This window comes from Oncorhynchus tshawytscha, linkage group LG22 (assembly GCF_018296145.1).
Source record: "Oncorhynchus tshawytscha isolate Ot180627B linkage group LG22, Otsh_v2.0, whole genome shotgun sequence".
Taxonomy (NCBI): Eukaryota; Metazoa; Chordata; class Actinopteri; order Salmoniformes; family Salmonidae; genus Oncorhynchus; species Oncorhynchus tshawytscha.
This window is the reverse complement of record NC_056450.1, coordinates 36,445,183-36,468,985: the sequence shown is the minus strand read 5'-3', so window position 1 is coordinate 36,468,985 and position 23,803 is coordinate 36,445,183. Positions and strand designations below refer to the sequence as shown.

Here is a 23,803-nt window from a genome sequence, read left to right as displayed (position 1 = left end):
CTTCCTTCTTCATCACATCTCTCCTCCTTCCTTCTCCCCTCATCACACCTCTCCTCCTTCCTTCATCACATCTCTCCTCCTTCCTTCTCCCCTCATCACACCTCTCCTCCTTCCTTCATCACATCTCTCCTCCTTCCTTCTCCCCTCATCACATCTCTCCACCTTCCTTCTCTCTCATCACATCTCTCCTCCTTCCTTCTCCCATCATCCCATCCCATCCCTCCTCCTTCCTTCTCCCCTCATCACATCTCTCCTCCTTCCTTCTCCCCTCATCACATCTCTCCTCCTTCCTTCTCCCTTCATCACATCTCTCCTCCTTCCTTCTCCCCTCATCACACCTCTCCTCCTTCCTTCTCCCTTCATCACATCTCTCCTCCTTCCTTCTCCCCTCATCACACCTCTCCTCCTTCCTTCTCCCTTCATCACATCTCTCCTCCTGCCTTCTCCCCTCATCACATCTCTCCTCCTTCCTTCTCCCTTCATCCCATCCCTCCTCCTTCCTTCTCCCCTCATCACCTCTCCTCCTTCCTTCTCCCCTCATCACACCTCTCCTCCTTCCTTCTCCCCTCATCACACCTCTCCTCCTTCCTTCTCCCCTCATCACACCTCTCCTCCTTCCTTCTCCCCTCATCACACCTCTCCTCCTTCCTTCTCCCTTCATCACATCTCTCCTCCTGCCTTCTCCCCTCATCACATTTCTCCTCCTTCCTTCTCCCCTCATCACACCTCTCCTCCTTCCTTCTCCCCTCATCACATCTCTCCACCTTCCTTCTCTCTCCATCACATCTCTCCTCCTTCCTTCTCCCCTCATCACACCTCTCCTCCTTCCTTCATCACATCTCTCCTCCTTCCTTCTCCCCTCATCACATCTCTCCACCTTCCTTCTCTCTCCATCACATCTCTCCTCCTTCCTTCTCCCCTCATCACATCTCTCCTCCTTCCTTCTCCCCTCATCACATCTCTCCACCTTCCTTCTCCCCTCATCACATCTCTCTACCTTCCTTCTCCCCCCATCACATCTCTCCACCTTCCTTCTCCCCTCATCACATCTCTCCACCTTCCTTCTCCCCTCATCACATCTCTCCTCCTTCCTTCTCCCCTCATCACATCTCTCCACCTTCCTTCTCCCCTCATCACATCTCTCCACCTTCCTTCTCCCCTCATCACATCTCTCCACCTTCCTTCTCCCCTCATCACATCTCTCCTCCTTCCTTCTCCCCTCATCACATCTCTCCACCTTCCTTCTCTCTCCATCACATCTCTCCACCTTCCTTCTCCCCTCATCACATCTCTCCACCTTCCTTCTCCCCTCATCACATCTCTCCTCCTTCCTTCTCCCCTCATCACATCTCTCCTCCTTCCTTCTCTCACACATGAGCAGAACAGATGCCATGCTAAGTGGTGTGTGGGGGCTGCCTCTTGCTTGTCACATGTCAGTCTGAAACAGAGCAGATCTGACCCTGGTGTGTGTTTCTCTCGCTCCGCCTCTCTCTTTCAATTCAATTCCATTTCAATTTAAGGGCTTTATTAGCATGGGAAACATGTTAACATTGCCAAAGCAAGTGAACTAGATAATAACCAAAAGTGAAATAAAGAATAAGAACTAACAGTAAACATTATACGCACAGAAGTTCCAAATGAATAAAGACACGACAAATGTCATATTTTGTATATATACACTGTTGTAACAATGTGCAAATAGTTAAAGTACAAAGTAAACATAAATATAGGTTGTATTTACAATGGTGTTTGTTCTTCACTGATTGCCCTTTTCTTGTGGCAACAGGTCACAAATCTTGCTACTGTGTTGGCACACTGTGGTATTTCACCCAGTAGATATGGGAGTTTATCAAAATTAGGTCTGTTTTGGATTTCTTTGTGTAATCTTAGGGAAATATGTGCCTCTAATATGGTCATACATTTGGCATCTCCATTTCATTTTGTGGGTAGTGTGCACATAGCCTGTCTTCTCTTGAGAGCCAGGTCTTCCTATGGCGGCCTTTCTCAATAGCAAGGCTCACTGAGTTTGTACATAGTCACAGCTTTCCTTTTTTCTCTCTCTCTCTCTCTCTCTCTCTCTCTATCTCTCTCTGCCTCTCTCTCTCTGCCTCTCCATCTCTGTCTCTCTCGCTCTCCCTCTCTCTCTCTCTTGCTCTCTCTCTCGCTCTCTCTCTCTCTCTCACACACACTATCACTTACTTTCTCTCCCTGTCTCTCTATCTTTCCCCCTCGTCAGGCTCCATGCAGGTCATGAATAAGACACGTTGTATCATGGAGCAGGGTGGGACTCACTTCTCCAACGCCTTTGTGACCACGCCCATGTGCTGTCCTTCACGCTCCTCCATGTTGACGGGGAAGTACGCTCACAACCACAACACCTACACCAACAATGAGAACTGTTCCTCCCCCTCCTGGCAGGCCCAGCACGAGACTAGGACCTTCGGAGTGTACCTCAACAACACCGGCTACAGGACAGGTCAGTAGTCCGTACAGATTGACACACACACACACACACACACGTTTACTTGAAGTCATCACTTATCTCTTAATCAATTGAGGCAAACACTATTTTTATTGAGAATTCAAAAGCCTTTCTTAATTAGATTACACATTTCACACTCTGTTAGGACTTGTGAAAGCCATTAGATGTGTTCTATCCTGCCTGGTGTTCTGTTCTATCCTGCCTGGTGTTCTGTTCTATCCTATCAGGTGTTCTGTTCTATCCTATCAGGTGTTCTGTTCTATCCTGCCTGGTGTTCTGTTCTATCCTATCCTGTCGGCCGTTTGGGGTGCAGGCTGGGCCTCTCTCAGAGTGGACGGCCATTCTCTGGCAGACCTTGCTGTTTCATCCAGACAGACACTGACATTCATAGGTTTCTTTACTAATGCAATAGTTGCTTTTACATTAGATACAGTACTTGGCTCCCAGCCATAACAGAGAGAGAAGTCCTTTCAGGAGCCAGCTCTGACATTGCCTTTGTCCTGTTCTCCAGAAATCACAGAACTTATAGGAAAAGAACACACACAAGCATGCACGCTCATACACACACATTCACTCATGATCAAAAACCCTTCTTTGAAGATGTGGTCATGTGCTTGTTTTGAAGTTACACTTTTGTGACTCATTCCAAAAGAAAGGGGAGGCTGCTGCACAGCACTGCACTGGTATAATTTCATCACACACATGAATGGAAATCTAGAAATGTTTTTGTTTTTTTTAATTCAAGAGAATCTCAATCGGTGTTACACTCGCTGACAAGACATGCAGTAACATGTGTTCCAAGCAGTTTCCCTAGAAATCCACCACGTTACGACTGACGGAAGCCAAAGCCCACATCGGTCTACACTGTGTCTGTGCCGTGTATCGGCCATGGCTTGCCTCTCCCCAACAACCCAACACTGCCTCAACCAAAGGCCTCATGCCATGCTAAAACCTATCAACTCATTATGTTAACGTTAAGCCACTGAAGAACTCTCCTTCCCCCAGAGAGAAACACTTGGGCAGGGGTCTATCCTATTATTTATTATGATCTGAAAGACAACACTGATCCTAGATCACCATTCTTACACTCAGACACTTTGTGAATACAGTCTGATGTAGGTAGTGTGTTCTTCCTCAGCTACTGCCTGCTAATCCACTAGGAGAGGAGCAAATCAGATCAGAATTCTGTCTCTAGCATTTATCCAGACAGACTCACTAGTAGTAGTAGTAGTGGTAGTGGTAGTAACAGAAGCAGTAGTAGTAGTAGTAATAGTAGCAGTAGTAGCAGCAGTAAGAGCAGCAGTAGTAGCAGTAGCAGTAGGAGTAGCAGTAGTAGTAGCAGTAGTAGTAGCAGCAGTAAGAGCAGCAGTAGTAGCAGTAGCAGTAGGAGTAGCAGTAGTAGTAGCAGTAGTAGTAGCAGCAGTAGTAGTAGTAGTAGCAGTAGTAGTAGGAATAGCAGTAGTAGTAGCAGCAGTAGTAGCAGTAGCAGTAGTAGCAGCAGCAGTAGTGGTAGTAGCAGAGGTAGTTGTAGCAGTAGTAGTAGTAGTAATACTAGCAGTAGTAGTAGCAGCAGTAGTAGCAGTAGTAGCAGTAGCAGTAGTAGCAGCAGTAGTGGTAGTAGCAGAGATAGTTGTAGTAGTAGTAGCAGCAGTAGGAGTATCAGTATCAGTAGTAGTAGTAGTAGCAGTAGTAGTAGCAGTAGTTGCAGCAGTAGTAGCAGTAGTAGGAGTAGCAGTATCAGTAGTAGCAGTAGCAGTAGTAGTAGTAGTAGTAGTAGTACTAGTAGCAGTAGCAGCAGTAGTAGCTGTAGCAGTAGAAACAGTAGTAGTAGTAGTAGCAGTAATAACAGTAGTAGTAGCAGTAGTAGTAGCAGTAGTAACAATAATAGCAGTAGCAGTAGTAGTAGCAGTAATACTTGTAGTAACAGTTGTAGCAGTAGTAGTAATACTTGTAGCAGTAGTAGTAGCAGTAGTAGCATTAGTAGTAGCAACAGTAGTAGTAGCAGCAGCAGTAGTGGTAGTAGCAGAGGTAGTTGTAGCAGTAGTAGTAGTAGTAATACTAGCAGTAGTAGTAGCAGCAGTAGTAGCAGTAGTAGCAGTAGCAGTAGTAGCAGCAGTAGTGGTAGTAGCAGAGATAGTTGTAGTAGTAGTAGTAGTAGGAGTATCAGTATCAGTAGTAGTAGTAGCAGTAGTAGTAGCAGTAGTTGCAGCAGTAGTAGCAGTAGTAGGAGTAGCAGTAGCAGCAGTAGTAGCTGTAGCAGTAGAAACAGTAGTAGTAGTAGTAGCAGTAGTAACAGTAGTAGTAGCAGTAGTAGTAGCAGTAACAATAATAGCAGTAGCAGTAATACTTGTAGTAACAGTTGTAGCAGTAGTAGTAATACTTGTAGCAGTAGTAGTAGCAGTATTAGTAGTAGCAACAGTAGTAGTAGCAACAGCAGTAGCAGCAGTAGCGGTATTAGTAGCAGTAGAATCAGCAGTAGCAGTAGTAGTAGTAGCTTTAGCAGCAGTAGTAACTGTAGAAACAGTAGTTGTAGCAGTGGTATTTAACTAGGCAAGTCAGTTAAGAACATATTCTTATTTTCAATGACGGCCTAGGAACTGCCTGTTCAGGGGCAGAACGACAGATTTGTACCTTGTTAGCTCGGGGATTTGAACTTGCAACCTTTCGGTTACTAGTCCAACAGCTCTAGCCACTAGGCTACCCGGTCTGTGACATTGAGCCCTCCACTTCCACCACTCAGCCTTCCCTCCCTCCACCCTTCAACAAGAATGTAACTAAGTTAATTGAATGGCCTGTGCCCCACCATGCAGGCTTCTTTGGGAAGTACCTGAATGAGTACAACGGTTCCTATATTCCTCCTGGGTGGAGAGAGTGGGTGGGGCTGGTCAAGAACTCCCGCTTCTACAACTACACCCTGTGCAGGAATGGAGTCCGCGAGAAACATGGCTGCGAGTACCCTAAGGTCTGTATAATACGTCTGTGTGTGTGTGTGTGTGTGCATGTGCGTGTGCGTGTGTGTGTTCTTTCACTTGTGCTATGCCCTGCCTGTGAGTTAGCCATCTCAACTGAGTTTGCCAGTGTCATCCTCATCAATCAGTCAAGGCCTTTTCATCATCCTACATTTATTCCTCTTCTCTCAAGATATTTCCCAACAATATAGATGTAACTATCTGTCCTGTTTCCCAACACCACCTGGCCCCAGTTTAGTTCCAGTTGTGCCTGCCAACCCTTGCCAGGAATGGGTGCCTCCCACAGAAGATAGGGATGGGAGGGGAAAACTGGAGAAAGGGAGGGAGGGGTGGTTTGGTTTATGGCATGAACACTGCCCTGCAGATGTACACAACCTGTTCACTAAAGGCCTCCTCTCCATCCCCCACTGGCACTATCTCAGAGAGAAGGCGAGAGAGAGAGAGAGAGAGAGAGAGACGGGGAGGAAGATGAGTGTGGATTTCTGACTGCATATTCTCCTTGGCTTGGTCTCAGAGGTGGAACCCTGGTCCTTGGCATTCCTTCAGTCGGCTTGGTCTCAGAGGTGGAACCCTGGTCCTTGGCATTCCTTCAGTCGGCTTGGTCTCAGAGGTGGAACCCTGGTCCTTGGCATTCCTTCAGTCGGCTTGGTCTCAGAGGTGGAACCCTGGTCCTTGGCATTCCTTCAGTCGGCTTGGTCTCAGAGGTGGAACCCTGGTCCTTGGCATTCCTTCAGTCGGCTTGGTCTCAGAGGTGGAACCCTGGTCCTTGGCATTCCTTCAGTCGGCTTGGTCTCAGAGGTGGAACCCTGGTCCTTGGCATTCTTTAGTCGGCTTGGTCTCAGAGGTGGAACCCTGGTCCTTGGCATTCCTTCAGTCTCCATTGTCATGTCTGAATAGAGAGAGGGATCTCTTTGAAGACATTGTTAATTGTAATAGTACATCAGCTACACCTGTGAAGTGATGAAATGTTTTAATTCAAACTAGGGTGACTTGCAAAAAGCATTTCAGGAGAATCAAGCGGATACACAGACATTTGTGGAAAGCGTATTTACTGATGTCCCCTTTCATTGTGTGGATGTTAAATCAGCATTTCGTCCTTCTGCAGGACTACTTTACTGACCTCATCACAGAGGATGGCATCAACTACTTCCGCTCGTCTAAGAGGATGTACCCTCACCGGCCAGTGATGATGGTGATGAGCCATGCAGCCCCCCATGGGCCAGAGGACTCAGCACCTCAGTACAGCACTGCCTTTCCCAACGCATCCCAGCACATGTGAGTGTCTGACACACACACGCACGCACGCACGCACACACACGCACGCACACACATACACACACACGCACGCACGCATGCACACACACACACACACACACACACACACACTGAAGTTGGTTTACTGTGTAAGTGAAACAAGATCACAACATCAATCTGACTCATGCACTTGCAAAAACAGAACATGAACCTTTTATGCAGTGAGGTTTTTATCGAGTGGAGGCTTGGATGTGAGGCTATCGGGTATAAACAAGGTATCTTGCATCAATGAGTAATGTTGAGAAATAGATATGATTCTTAGAAAAATATGTATTTTTTGTTCTCTCCTTCTTCTCAGAACTGCCTCTCTTAAAGGCCCAGTGCAGTCAAAAACAGGATTTCCTGTGTTATATATACACAGTACCAGTCAAAGGTTTGGACATACCTACTCATTCAAGGGTTTTTCTTTATTTTTACTATTTCTACATTGCAGAATAATAGTGAAGACATCAACACTATGAAATAGCACATATGGAACCAAATCAAAATATATTTTATATTTTCAAAGTTTCCACAATTTTCCTTGATGACAGCTTTGCACATTCTTGGCATTATCTCAACCAGATTCATGAGGTAGTCACCAGGAATGTGTTTCAATTAAACAGGTGTGCCTTGTTAAAAGTTCATTTGTAGAATTTCTTTTCTTCTTAATGCACTTGAGCCAATCAGTTGTGTTGTGACAAGGTAGGGGTGGTATACAGAAATAGCCCTATTTGGTATGAGACCAACTCCATTGTCGTGTCTTTGGCTATGCCAGATTAAGTGATATTACATGCTATTCTCTAAAATCCTTTCTCCGTAATTAATATGACCTGATTGAGAATATCGTGTAAATGTAATTAACTAGAGAGTCGGGGTACCACAAAATAATATTTATAGAGCTGTTATCTTCTGAATAAAATCTTAAAGACCTAGTAAAATTTTACATCCATTGCAGTCAATATTAATCGTCACCCTAATTCAGTCTCATCTGAAAATTGTAAATTCTTGGTTATCTTCACGAACTCTGGCTAACAAGTTGAATCAGCAATACAAAATGTAATAAATGTAATAATTTATTTACTAAATACCTAACTAATACCTAACTAATCACACAGAATTACATATGCACAGAATTAATTATACCTTGATTACAAATGACGTCATAAAGGAAAACATCCCTGGCGGGTGGAACAGATATGACAGCTGGTTACACAAAAGAAAAGGGGCTGGGTTTGAGTGAAAGAGCGGGAAGACTGAGGGACAAAGGGAGAAGCTGTGCTATCGTAAATACAGTATCTTATGCATTCTAAATTACCGCCCATTTGGAAAAGGAAAATGCAATAAATATTTACTCTGAGCTGCGCTTCGGTAGGTTGGTGGTAGATGGAAGGCCGTGTTGCCAAACGGAGTCCTTTGTCCTTTGAAGAATGTCTCTGGTGGTCAATTGGATACGTTGTAGTAATGTTGTTGTGTGGGAGACGGGATACTCTGTCTGTTCTTTCCTAGCCCGCGCTTGCGGCTGCTGTTGCTAACTCAACGGCTAGGAGGTATCACTTCTGTAGTGAATAAGAGTTCAAAGTTCATACCATTCGCAACCAAAGCTCACGCTGAAGTTGGCTTAGTTCTGTAGTTGACATGTTAGTCCTTTTAACGCAGAGGCTGCAGACCTCACCTACTTGGAACAGGAGGTTACATTTTCGTCAAGGCTTTATATAGTGGAGCGAGAAGGGTGTGTCTGAAAAGTTTTATAACCCATGTCTCTTCCCAGGGGCGGGCCACTGATTGAGCAGAGCCCTAACCTTATGAAAACCCAAATCTCTCACTTGGAAGCTAAAATTACACTTAATCTCTTCACCAATAATTTTATATTCAAACATTTATATTGAACAACAATTCCATGTGACTCCGATAACTACAATGTGCAGTAGTAGAGTTTATGTCCATCCTATCATTGATGAGAATGTCCCAGATGACAACCGAACTGACATCATATTCATTAAGTACCACCGCATATGTTCAATTGGTCGGATTATCAGAATATAGTTCATTTCCCCCCACCTTCTGATGTTCCCAGAATCTCTATGTTAACCAAGGGGTTTTCAAATGTCACATCAGTAGGGTAGAGAGAGGAAAAAGGGTGGAAGAGGTATTTATGACGGTCATAAACCTACCCGCAGGCCAACGTCATGACAGTCCCCCCATGTTGGGTTAAATCTTGCGATTAACCTGCATGTTGCAAACCAACAAAAAAATGACTGTGGGTTGTGGACCATCATTGTGGTCCCCATCTGGTGGTCGACCCGGGTTGGGTTCTGCGAATGAAGTCCGCTCCATGGCTGAACAGCAGATGTCCAGTTGGTGGACTCGCTGTTGCAGTCCCCCCTCTGGTGTGGTCGTCCCTGGTAGGGTTCTGCAAATGAAGAAGTCCGCTCCATGGCTGGGCAGCGGATGTCTGGATTGGGATCGCCGTTCCGGACCCGTCGTCTGGTCGTCCAGACTGGAAGATCTGGGCAGTAACTTAGGCTTAACAACGCACACACACACACACTCATGAAATATATCATTACATTTCCTCCCAAATGAGTGGTGTTGTGGCACTAACTGATGCCGAAGAAAATTAAAATGTAGCACTACGTGCCGAAGAAAATGAAACAAAATTAATGAAAGCATAAACAAAATTTAGTTATGCCCCCTTAATCATCTATTTGGACTGTATTCCATCTACGTACATGGTCTTGATGACCCTATCATGGCATTGTCTAATATCATATCTAGGGCTTTCCTAATTTGCGGGGGTGTTGCTTAGGGTACTATCCTAAGTTGATAACTATATGATACGTCTACAGCTGTGAGGCACTGGTTTTGGGCAGTCTACAGGTATGTCAGAATTGGTGTCGAGGGAGTCTGTAGTGGTTTTACTACCAGTCACTGTCTTCCATTATTATAGTGGCGGTAGGTATGAAGAGGTATACCTCATAGCTATGTTATCCACAGAGGAGCTAACCTCATGACGGAAGTACTCTTTAAGTATTAGAACAGTCATACGTGGTGTGATCGTGGTTCATGACTTCTAATAACTTTTCTCCTGAACGGAGGGTTCTATTTATTAGTGGCGTGTGTAACCATTGGAAGAGTGCAATGAAGATTCCCTTCCCCGTGTTGCACTCTGAGTGACTCCTATGTCGCTAATATCAAAAGCAATTTAACTTGTGAGGTTACTTATCCTCTTACTGAGTGTTGCTGGACTGACTGTCGTATTGGTACTGGTACTCAAGGGGTCCAGTTGTCCTACAGATTTATTCTGAAATGTTATCCTACAGGAATACATGATTAGAGCATTTTACTAGTTGTCTTGTAGTAACTACTACAGATGGCAAGGAATGATTTTTGTCATAAACCTACCTCCAGGCCAACGTCATGACACCATATAATGGCAAGAACATCTCAAATAAGAGAAAAGACAGTCCATCATTACTTTAAGACATGAAGGTCAGTCAATACGGAAAATTTCAAGAACATTGAAAGTTTCTTCAAGTGCAGTCGCAAAAACCATCAAGTGCTATGATGAAACTGGCTCTCATGAGGACCGCCACAGGAAAGGAAGACCCAGAGTTACCTCTGCTGCAGAGGATAAGGTTATTAGAGTTACCAGCCTCAGAAATTGCAGCCCCAATAAATTATTCACAGAGTTCAAGTAACAGACACATCTCAAGATTAACTGTTCAGAGGAGACTGCGTGAATCAGGCCTTCCTGGTCGAATTGCTGCAAAGAAACCACTACTAAAGGACACCAATAATAAGAAGAGACTTGGTTGGGCCAAGAAACACGAGCAATGGACATTAGACCGGTAGAAATCTGTCTTTTGTCCTTGAAATCTGTCCTTGAGAAGCAGAGTAGGTGAATGGATGATCTCCGCATATGTGGTTCCCACTGTGAAGCATGGAGGAGGAGGTGTGACGTGTGGGAGTGCTTTACTGGTGACACTGTCAGTGATTTATTGAGAATTCAAGGCACACAACCAGCACGGCTACCACAGCATTCTGCAGCGATATGCCATCCCATCTGGTTTGCGCTTAGTGGGACTATCACTTGTTTTTCAACAGGACAATGACACCTCCAGGCTGTGTAAGGGCTATTTGACCAAGAAGGAGAGTGGTGGAGTGTTACATCAGATGACCTGGTTTCCACAATCACCCGACCTCAACCCAATTGAGATGGTTTGAGATGAGTTGGAGAGCAGAGTGAAGGAAAAGCAGCCAACAAGTGCTCAGCATGTGTGGGAACTCCTTCAAGGCTGTTGGAAAAGCATTCCAGGTGAAGCTGGTTGAGAGTGTGCAAAGCTGTCATCAAGGCAAAGAGTGGCTACTTTGAAGAATCTAAAATATGAATTATATTTAGATTTGTTGAAAACTTTTTTGGTTACTACATTACTACATACCATATGTTATTTAATAGTTTAGATGTCTTCTTTGATGTCTTCTTTTTATTATTCTACAATGTAGAAAATATAAAAAATAAAGAAAAACTCTTGAATGAGTAGGTGTGTCCAAACTTTTGATTGTTACTGTTTATATATATATATATATTATATATATATATATATATATATCTTTCCACACTATGAGGTTGGAATAATACTGTGAAATTGTGAAAATGATGATAATGTCCTTTTCTTGTAAGAGATTTTTGATAAGACTGACTGAAATTTCATCCTGTTTTGGTGGGATGGATATGGCCTGCCTGGTGATTAGTTAATACAGTGCCTTGCGAAAGTATTCGGCCCCCTTGAACTTTGCGACCTTTTGCCACATTTCAGGCTTCAAACATAAAGATATAAAACTGTATTTTTTTGTGAAGAATCAACAACAAGTGGGACACAATCATGAAGTGGAACGACATTTATCGGATATTTCAAACTTTTTTAACAAATCAAAAACTGAAAAATTGGGCGTGCAAAATTATTCATCTCTCTGTAGGTGATGGCTTTGTTATGGAAGGTTTGGGAATCGCTTCCTTTTAGGTGGTTGTAGAATTTAACAGCTCTTTTCTGGATTTGGATAATTAGTGGGTATTGGCCTAATTCTGCTCTGCATGCATTATTTGGTGTTCTACATTGTACACAAAGGATATAATTGTAGAATTCTGCATGCAGAGTCTCAATTTGGTGTTTGTCCCATTTTGTGATGTCTTGTTCGGTGAGCGGACCCCAGACCTCACAACCATAAAGGGCAATGGGCTCTATGACTGATTCAAGTATTTTTAGCCAGATTCTATTTGGTATGTCGAATTTTATGTTCCTTTTGATGGCATAGAATGCCCTTCTTGCCTTGTCTCTCAGACCGTTCACAGCTTTGTGGAAGTTACCTGTGGCGCTGATGTTTAGGCCAAGGTAGGTATAGTTTTTGTGTGCTCTAGGGAAACAGTGTCTAGATGGAATTTGCATTTGTGGTCCTGGCGACTGGACCTTTTTTGGAACACCATTATTTTGGTTTTACTGAGATTCACTGTCAGGGCCCAGGTCTGGCAGAATCTGTGCAGAATATCTAGGTGCTGCTGTAGGCCCTCCTTGATTGGTGACAGAAGCACCAGATCATCAGCGAACAGCAGACATTTGACTTCAGATTCTAGTAGGGTGAGGCCTGGTGCTGCAGACTTTTCTAGTGCCCGCGCCAATTCGTTGATATATATGTTGAAGAGGGTGGGGCTTAAAGCTGCATCCTTGTCTCACCCCACGGCCCTGTGGGAAGACCTTTGTGCGTTTTTTGCCAATTTTAACCACACACTTGTTGTTTGTGTACATGGATTTTATAATGTTGTATGTTTGACCTCCAACACCACTTTCCATCAATTTGTATAGCAGACCCTCATGCCAAATTGAGTCGAAGGCTTTTTTGAAATCAACAAAGCATGAGAAGACTTTGCCTTTGTTTTGGTTTGTTTGATTGTCAATTAGGGTGTTCAGGGTGAATACATGGTCTGTTGTATGGTAATTTGGTAAAAAGCCAATTTGACATTTGCTGAGGACATTATTTTAATTGAAGAAATGTACGAGTCTGCTGTTAATGATTAATGCAGATGATTTTCCAAAGGTTACTGTTGACGCATATCCCACGGTAGTTATTGGGGTCAAATTTGTCTGCACTTTTGTGGATTGCGGTGATCAGTCCTTGGTTCCAAATATTGATGATGAGGATGATGTTAAAGAGATTTAGTATAGCCAATTGGAATTTGTTGTCTGTATATTTGATCATTTCATTAAGGATAACATCAACGCCACATGTCTTTTTGGGTTGGAGGGTTTTTATTTTGTCCTGTAGCTCATTCAAGGTAATTGGAGCATCCAGTGGGTTCTGGTAGTCTTTAATAGTTGATTCTAAGATCTGTATTTTATCATGTATATGTTTTTGCTGTTTTTCTTTGTTATAGAGCCAAACAGATTGGAGAAGTGGTTTACCCATACATCTCCATTTTGGATAGATAATTCGTATTCTTGTTGTTTGTTTAGTGTTTTCCAATTTTCCCAGAACTGGTTAGAGTCTATGGATTCTTCAATTACATTGAGCTGATTTCTGACGTGCTGTTCCCTCTTTTTCCTTGGTGCATTTCTGTATTGTTTTAGTGATTCACCATAGTGAAGGCGTAGACTCAGGTTTTCCGGGTGTCTATGTTTTTGGTTGGACAGGTATCTCAAATTCTTTCTTAGATATTTGCATTCTTCATCAAACCATTTGTCATTGTTCATTTTCTTCTAGGGCTGCTCTATACCAAATTAGCATACCCCTGAGTCCCTTCCCTGTTTCACACCTGGAGTTTGGTGGATGGGACTACCAGCTCCCTGTAACCTAGAGGGCACCCAATGGGTCCGTCTCCTCTATACCAGGTTTCTTGCAGGATGACAATGTCTGTATTACCGATTTCTTTGGTGAAGTCCAGGTTCCTGCTCTTTAGGCCAAAGGCAGATGACCTCAGGCCTTGGATATTTCAGGATGATATAGTGATTGCTTTGTGTTCCATAAAGTGTCCAATGTTGTTGGTCGTGGTTTGGCCTCAGGCCAATAAGTGTGAGCAGAGCCTGCTGAGCATCTGGTACATGCCATTGGCTTGGGCTACTGTAAGAGTGGGGGTTGGGCCTGTTTGCCCGCTCACTACCTGGGCGTATGTGTGACTTCCATGTCGAGGCCCTCTTTGCGGGGGTGGGGTGCATGGGGTGGGCAGGAGGGGCATAGGTCTGATCTGAGGGGGCCTAAATGGGGAGTGGGCATGGTTGACTTGGGGGGTGTTGAATGGTTGGGGCAGGGGTGTGGATGTGGCTGGGGGTGCTGTGGTCTGGATGTAAGTCCTCTTGGCGTGGGTCCTCTAGGTGTAGGTCTAGGTTGGGGTCCCGCAGGTCTGGGAGGGGGTCTCGCTGGTCTGGGTGGGGTGTCTATTGATCTGTTGCTCCTGTGTGAAGTGTTAGGGATACGTTTGAGAGCGATGTCCTTTAGAGTCCGGGCAAAGGTGGGCACTGCTGCCTTGTTGAGGTGGACCTGGTCATAGAGGCTGATCAAGTCCAGGGTGGAGTGGTGGGCCAGGAAAACATTTGGTTTTGAGGCACAGTCACGGGAAATACTTGAGTTTACCCGCTGTATTGTGGCAGGGTGGAAGTCTTTTCGTGGTAGCAGGGTGGAGATAACCACTTGTGCGTTGGGGAAGTATAAGAAGCTTTTTCAATCACTCCCTCCAGTGCTGTGGCCACCCTTTCCTGCTGTGCTCTCAGGTCGTTTGTGCCTGTGTGTATTATTATGTGGCTAGGTGAACCTAGTTCGTCCTCAGACAGAAGGTCTAGGGCGCGCTGGGTGTTTGGACACCAGAGTTTAGACACACTGTGTTTGGGGAAAAGTGTTTTTTTACTTGTATATATTTCCCATTTGAGTCCATAAGGAGAACAATCTGTGTCTTGTGTATGTCCTCAGTGGGTGTGGGGGGGTTGTCAGAAGGGCTATCAGGGTGGCTGACAGGGGGAGTGCTCAGACGGGGTGAGAGCCGCTGGGCTTGGGGTTCTTCATTTGTCTGTTCTGCTGTGATGTTGACGCTATGGTCAGGGTCTGGTGTGGACTGTTCTGCTGTGGTGTCGAGACTTTGTCGGGTGCTGAGGTGGGCTGTTCTGCTGGCTTCTTTGTGGGGGTGGCCACCTCTCTAGTGGGTTGTTCTCTGTCACACGCCATCTCCCTCAGCCTCTCCTCCAGCATTCTGATCCTCTCCTCTAGTGCTCTGTTCTTCTCCTGCTCCTGCTCTTTCTCCTGTTGAAGTTGTCTCACCACAGTCCAGAGTGCAGATATGTCACTCTCCACCTCCAGCTCTCCGGGTCTGGTTAAGAGAGTGTTGTTGTGCTGGACTGTTGTCTGGGTCTGTGCTGACTGGAGTGTAATCACCTGCTGTTCCAGCTCCACCTGCCTTACCTCCAGCTGGGTAAATGTATCCTTCATTTCAATGAGGGGGTAGTACTCTGTGCTGGGAGGTTGACTTTCTGCGTGAGGTTGCTCTTCTGTGGGGTTATATAATGAAGAGGTCTGGCCTGACCTGCTCGGGGTGGGGGTATATTTCCCAAGGGAGAGCTTCTCCTGCTGGGATAATTCTTTGATTAGGTGAAAGTCCAGCTGAAACTGTTTGGGGTTACCCTGTACCATTACTGTTCCGGACTTATAGAGGTTTATATTAGCTGACTCAGAGTCATCGTTGTCAAGTATCCTGAGTTTCCACCCCTCGTTAACCCCCCCTCTCTTAACAAAGGGGTAGTGTGCTAATATAGCACTGTGCCATGTCAGGGGATGGTTTGTGTGGAAGATAAGGTTGCTGATGTTCCCATTTTTGTAATAGTCAGCAAAAAGTGTCTCTTGATTTTCCATAAGGAGCTTCATTTTGTCATCTTTTCTTGCCTTATCATTCTTTACATACACAGGGTACTGTATTTTAATTACCTCTGAACAGCGGGAGGCATCTTCTAAGGCCTCTCCATTTGGTTGGAGTAGACTGTTTGACTCTCCTGCCATTGTAGGGCTAATGGGCTTTGACACCTCTCACTTGACACGTCAGTACTAATTGAAGCTGTATCAAGCTTGGCAGAATGTTATGTTATGTTATGTTAGTCTTCAGTCCTTATAAAGTAATGTAGTGTATTTTTCTTCTTGGCTTTTGGAAATAAAATTACTCACTCAGTTCCAGGTTGGATGGTGTTTTCAGGTTTCTGTTGTTTTTCAGAGAATTTGCAGTATAGAATAATAATCCTTGGTAGTTGTATTCCTTCCAGGTGATTCCGTAATTCCGTCCAAAATCAGATTGTAGGTTTTGAGTTTTGATTTGAAGTGAAGGTTATGTTGTAGAGGGTAGCATCCTGCATATGTTCCTGACAAAAACATCCAAGTTTATCTAACTATCTTCTATCTTTTTTTAAAGAACATGCAGAAAAATGCAGGAGCTCATCTGATCATGACCTCTAGCCTACTCTCTCTCTCCTTCTACACTACACCTCTCTGTCTCTCTCTCTGTCATTCTCTTTCTCTCTCTCTCAATTTAATTTCAATTTAAGGGGCTTTATTGGCATGGGAAACATGTTTACATTGCCAAAGCAATGTAGATAATAAACAAAAGTGAAATATCTCTCTCTCTCTCTCTCTCTCTCTCTCTCTCTCTCTCTCTCTCTCTCTCTCTCTCTTTCTCTCTCTCTCTCTCTCTCTCTCTCTCTCTCTCTGTCTCTGTCTCTCTCTTTCTCTCTCTCTGTCTCTGTCTCTCTCTCTCTGTCTCTGTCTCTCTCTCTCTGCCTTTCTCTCTCTGCCTTTCTCTCTCTGTCTTTGTCTCTCTCTCTCTGTCTTTCTCTCTGTCTTTCTTTCTCTCTCTCTCTCTCTCTCTCTCTGTGTCTCTCTCTCTCTCTCAATCTCTCTCTGTCTATCTCTGTCTTTCTCTCTCTTGCTCTCTTGAATTTTATCTTCTTATTTCTCTCGCTCTCTTTCTCTCTTATCTCTCTCTCAATTCAATTCAGTTCAAAGGGATTTATTGGCACGTCTCTCTCTCTCTCTTTCCTCTCTCTCAATGTCTCTTTCCTCTCTCTCAATGTCTCTCTCTCGCATTCTCTCTGTCTTCTCTCTGTCTCACACTCTATATGTCTCTCTCTCTCTCTGGCAGACGACTCCTATTTCTGGCACTGTGCTAATTGCTCACCATCTGGGCCTAGTCTTCTGTCCTCTCTCTCCCCTCTGCCCCTCTTCCTATCTCTCTCTCCATCTCTCCTTCTCTCTTCCCCCCTCCATCTCGGCACACACCAGTACTCTTGCTGCAGGCATGTCCCTCAGGGCTTAGCGGTACCATTCTCAGCCATGCTTATCCAACATTCAGGGTGGTGTATGTGTAGTTGAAGTCTGTTGGCCCTCTCTCCTGCCTCTGAACAAATACTTGTTCACACACACACACACACACACGCACGCACGCACGCACGCACACACACACACACACACACACACACACACTGCTCTGTGCTTAAGATTTAGAGGCACAATCAGCTTGTAGCAAATGCGCTCGCTGTGTCGTGTCTGAAGCATCCAGCTGTGCTGCCTCTGAACTGTGCACAGATTAGCAGGCATCCCACAGCCCTGCCTGGACAAAACACTACAATACACACCACTACACTACACAACACAACACTACATTACACTACACACCACCACACTACATTACACTACACTACACTACAATACACACCACAACACAACACTACATTACACTACACACCACTACATTACACTACACACCACCACACTACATTACACTACACACCACAACACTACATTACACTACACTACACTACAATACACACCACAACACAACACTACATTACACTACACTACACTACACTACACACCACAACACTACATTACACTACACTACACTACAATACACACCACAACACAACACTACATTACACTACACACCACAACACTACATTACACTACACACCACCACACTATATTACTCTACACTACACTACAATACACACCACTACACGACACGACACTACACTACACTACACTACATGACACATCACCAAACTGCACCACCACACTACACTACACATCACCACACTACACTATACTACACTACACACCACCACACTACTCTACACTACACACCGCTACACTACACTACACTATACTACACTACACACCACTACACTATACTACGCTATACCACACTATACTATACTACACTATACTACACTACACTACACACCACTACACTATACTACACTACTCTACACTACACACCACTACACTATACTACACTACACACCACTACACTATACTACACTACTCTACACTACACACCACTACACACCACTACACTATACTACACTACACACCACTACACTATACTACACTACACTACACACCACTACACTATACTACACTACTCTACACTACACACCACTACACACCACTACACTATACTACACTACACACCACCACACTATACTACACTACTCTACACTACACACCACTACACTATACTACTCTACACTACACTATACTACACACCACTACACTATACTACACTACACACCACTACACTATACTACACTACTCTACACTACACACCACTACACTATACTACTCTACACTACACTATACTACACTACACACCACTACACTATACTACTCTACACTACACTACTCTACACACCACTACACTATACTACACTATACTACACTACACGCCACTACACTATACTACACTACTCTACACTACACACCACTACACTATACTACACTATACTACACTACACACCACTACACTATACTACACTACTCTACACTACACACCAAGTAAAACATATATTTATGAAATAAAGTAACTAAGTACAATATACAATGGTGTGTGTAATCAGTAATCAGTAGTGTAAGTGAGTGTTTTGCATGCATGAATTTGATAATGCAGGGTGTTGAAAGGTGCCAAAGCAAACAACCAAAAACCACCAAGATACACAACAAAATCTAGAAAGGTGTCTGCATGGAGAGAGTCTCCTCCATGAATGTGGAAGTGGTGTATTTATCCTGGGAGACACCGGGCCCAGGTGTGTCTGCATGGAGAGAGTCTCCTCCATGAATGGGGAAGTGGTGTATTTATCCTGGGAGACACCGGGCCCAGGTGTGTCTGCATGGAGAGAGTCTCCTCCATGAATGGGGAAGTGGTGTATTTATCCTGGGAGACACAGGGCCCAGGTGTGTCTGCATGGAGAGAGTCTCCTCCATCAATGGGGAAGTGGTGTATTTATCCTGGGAGACACCGGGCCCAGGTGTCTCCATGGAGCTGAGTCCCTCCCAACTGGGCCCAGTGGCATCCTAATAACCCTCCCAGACACCGGGCCCAGGTGTTTCCCATCCTAATAACCCTCCCAACTCCGCCCACCGGCATCCTAATAACCCTCCCAACTCCGCCCACCGGCATCCTAATAAGGAAACAAGAACAAAGAGAGAATACGGCAGACAGAGTGGGAGGGTCGTCACACACACCACAACACCACACCACATTAAAGTACACACCACAACACAACACCACATTACACAACACTAAACCACACCACATACCACCACACCACACTACATTACACACCACAAAACTGCAGTAACTAAAACCACACCACTACACACCACAATACACTACACACAACCACACCACACCACTACACACCACTACACACAACCACACCACAATACACACCACTACACCACACTACACTACACTACACACAACCACACCTCATCAAACTACACACCACAACTATACACTACAGTACAACACAATACATACCACTGCACTACACTACACTACACTACACTACACTACACTACACTACACCCCACCCCACCCCACTCCACTGCACTACACTCACTGGTTTCACTGTCTACACTACACTCACTACACACAACCACACCTCATCAAACTACACACCACAACTATACACTACAGTACAACACAATACATACCACTGTCTACACTACACTACACTACACTACACTACACTACACTGGGCCACCCCACCCCACTCCACTACACTACACTGCACTCACTTGTCTACACTACACTACACTACACTACACTACACTACACTACACTACACTACCCCACTCCACTACACTACACTACACTGCACTACACTACACTACACTACACAACCACACCTCATCAAACTGCACACCACAACACTACACTAAACTGCATTACACTACACCACACCACTACACTACACACCACTACACTACACTGCACTACACTGCACTGCACTGCACTGCACTGCACTACACTGCACTGCACTACACTACACAACACTACACTACACAACACTGCACACAACTACACTACACTCCACCACACAACACTACACACCACTACACTACACACAACTACACTACACTACACACCACTACATCACACACCACCACACTACACTACATCACACAACACTACACTACACTACACAACACCACACTACACCACACTACACTACACACACCATCACACTACATTACAGAGCACTACACTACACTAATGTAAGGAATTTTAAATTAATTACACATTTACTTTTGATACTTAAGTACATTTTAGCAATTCCATTTTCTTTTGAAACTTAAGTATATTTCAAACCAAATACTTTTGGACTTTTACTGAAGTATTATTTTACTGGGTGACTTTCACTTTTACTTGAGTCATTTTCTAATAAGGTATCTTTACTTTTACTCAGGTATGACCATTTAGTACTTTTTCTTACACCACTGCCAAACCCCGACCTCTCTTTCATCAACACTCGATGCAAACGTTTTCATGGTCTTCTCTGTGTTCCACATCTGTGAAGCAGGCAATTCAGGAGGTTAACTTCACAGTAATCAGTCACTTTTTACTTTGTCTCTCTCTCTCCCCGATAGCTATGGGCCATAGCATAAGTCATGGTTTCTTTGTCTCTCTCTCTCTCCCCGATAGCTATGGGCCACAGCATAAGTCATGGTTTCTTTGTCTCTCTCTCTCCCCGATAGCTATGGGCCACAGCATAAGTCATGGTTTCTTTGTCTCTCTCTCTCCCCGATAGCTATGGGCCATAGCATAAGTCATGGTTTCTTTGTCTCTCTCTCTCCCCGATAACTATGGGCCATAGCATAAGTCATGGTTTCTTTGTCTCTCTCTCTCTCCCCGATAGCTATGGGCCATAGCATAAGTCATGGTTTCTTTGTCTCTCTCTCTCCCCGATAACTATGGGCCATAGCATAAGTCATGGTTTCTTTGTCTCTCTCTCTCCCCGATAGCTATGGGCCATAGCATAAGTCATGGTTTCTTTGTCTCTCTCTCTCCCCCGATAGCTATGGGCCATAGCATAAGTCATGGTTTCTTTGTCTCTCTCTCTCCCCCCGATAGCTATGGGCCATAGCATAAGTCATGGTTTCTTTGTCTCTCTCTCTCCCCCGATAGCTATGGGCCATAGCATAAGTCATGGTTTCTTTGTCTCTCTCTCTCCCCCGATAGCTATGGGCCATAGCATAAGTCATGGTTTCTTTGTCTCTCTCTCTCCCCCGATAGCTATGGGCCATAGCATAAGTCATGGTTTCTTTGTCTCTCTCTCTCCCCCGATAGCTATGGGCCATAGCATAAGTCATTCTTTGTCTCTCTCTCTCTCCCCGATAGCTATGGGCCATAGCATAAGTCATGGTTTCTTTGTCTCTCTCTCTCTCCCGATAGCTATGGGCCATAGCATAAGTCATGGTTTCTTTGTCTCTCTCTCTCCCCCGATAGCTATGGGCCATAGCATAAGTCATGGTTTCTTTGTCTCTCTCTCTCCCCCGATAACTATGGGCCATAGCATAAGTCATGGTTTCTTTGTCTCTCTCTCTCCCCCGATAGCTATGGGCCATAGCATAAGTCATGGTTTCTTTGTCTCTCTCTCTCTCCCCGATAGCTATGGGCCATAGCATAAGTCATGGTTTCTTTGTCTCTCTCTCTCCCCCCGATAGCTATGGGCCATAGCATAAGTCATGGTTTCTTTGTCTCTCTCTCTCCCCGATAGCTATGGGCCATAGCATAAGTCATGGTTTCTTTGTCTCTCTCTCTCTCCCCGATAGCTATGGGCCATAGCATAAGTCATGGTTTCTTTGTCTCTCTCTCTCCCCCGATAGCTATGGGCCATAGCATAAGTCATGGTTTCTTTGTCTCTCTCTCTCTCCCCGATAGCTATGGGCCATAGCATAAGTCATGGTTTCTTTGTCTCTCTCCCTCCCGCTCTGATCATGCCATAATAATACCTTGTAATGCGTGTTAATGCTTTGTAACTTAACCTTTATGCCTTTTATAATATTTAGTTCATTTTACAGTGATATTAAGTCTATTTGCCATTGATAGACAACTCTCAGACCTTTCTTGGTAGTTTTTTCCTGTAACTCAACTATAGTCTCTTGCATATTGCTAAATCATCTTTATGGAGTCAGGTAAACGATTTAATAGGCTAGTTGCATAGTCTTATCCCTGATCGCATTTGAGGTATATATAATATACTGTACATACATTATGTGATAGATATTACCTCCCTACAATGGGCCCTGGTTCAAAAGTAGTGCACTATATATGGAATAGTGTAGGGTGCCAATTGCTCCCAATCAGTGTCAGCTGAGCCCGCTCTAATGACACTCTCCCCCTGCTCAGGATTGTGGTATTTTATGTGCCTCTGTTTACTTGTTTACTTGCCTCAGAAGTACGCTGGATCTCTTTCTTCTGTAGAGTGCTTTAATCAGCTGGTGGCCTGTCAGCCTTCATTACGTTTCTCTGAGGAACTTTTCACTTTTTATTAAAGCACTAGGTTTTAGTTTCACTTTTCACACCAACTCTTCTCTCTCCTATAGTACTGAGTGTCACAGTGTCACAGTGTACTTCACCAACTCTGAGAACCCCTCCTTGCCTCTCATTAATTCCTCAGAACACCCTTGGCCTCCCTATAGTTACCCCAATCATCCACCATGTCAAATCCCTCCGAACCCCCGTTCAGTTAGCCCTGCTTAGCTACACAGCTAGCACCCTTTAACTCCCAGTATTAATCCCCCTGCACCATGGAAACCTCCTATCATCTCTTCTCCTTACTTCCTCCATCCATCAAAGACCTTATTGCCCCCTCCCCTCCCATATCTCCTCCCCTCCCACCATAACCTCATAACTTCACCCCTTCTCCCACCATGGCCTGGTGTCAAAACCCCTCTACAGCCCCCTATAGCATCCAATCTCAAACCGTGAAATTCCTCATTTTTCTCTCTTCTCTGCAATTCCGTCTCCCACTCGGTTATTGGAAGTTGTTCAGTGTGGGAGAGAGAGAAAAAAAATGGTTGATTGCCTCTGAGACCCAGTGGTGATTGTCCCTGACCCCAACAATCCGATATTTCCCTCCCTTTTAAGAGGAAATAGCTTAGCAGTTCAGAAGCAGCTGGGAGTCTTAGACGTGAGAGAGACCTGCAAGGATTGAACGGATTCCATATTGTCCAATACAGTGGAGAGACCCAGCAGGGTGAGAGAGATAGAGAACAGGCTGCAGCCTCTCTCCCTTTTGGCCAAGACACTTACATGTATATTAGTCATTTACCAGAGTGGCTAGGGGAGTCTGGGGGTCTGGAGGAGGTCTATAGGGGGTCTGGAGGAGGTCTGGAGGAGGTCTATAGGGGGTCTGGAGGAGGTCTGGAGGAGGTCTATAGGGGGTCTGGAGGAGGTCTATGGGGGTCTGGAGGAGGTCTGGAGGAGGTCTATAGGGGGTCTGGAGGAGGTCTATAGGGGGTCTGGAGGAGGTCTGGAGGAGGTCTATAGGGGGTCTGGAGGAGGTCTATAGGGGGTCTGGAGGAGGTCTGGAGGAGGTCTATAGGGGGTCTGGAGGAGGTCTATAGGGGGTCAGGAGGAGGTCTGGAGGAGGTCTATAGGGGGTCTGGAGGAGGTCTATAGGGGGTCTGGAGGAGGTCTAGGGGGTCTGGAGGAGGTCTGGAGGAGGTCTATAGGGGGTCTGGAGGAGGT

At 44.9% G+C, this 23,803-nt stretch overlaps 1 protein-coding gene across 7 annotated transcripts in view; it reads left to right on the top strand.

Moving 5' to 3' along the window:
* The window catches only part of LOC112222430 (extracellular sulfatase Sulf-2-like), a 290,565-nt gene that overhangs the window by 222,474 nt on the left and 44,288 nt on the right, over positions 1 to 23,803 (top strand). For all 7 annotated transcript variants that reach the window (XM_042304151.1, XM_042304155.1, XM_042304150.1 and 4 more), the window contains 3 exons: positions 2,237 to 2,476; positions 5,293 to 5,444; positions 6,557 to 6,726. In XM_042304151.1, the coding sequence (XP_042160085.1) occupies positions 2,237 to 2,476; positions 5,293 to 5,444; positions 6,557 to 6,726 (562 nt within the window). The remainder of the gene's footprint in view (positions 1 to 2,236; positions 2,477 to 5,292; positions 5,445 to 6,556; positions 6,727 to 23,803) is intronic.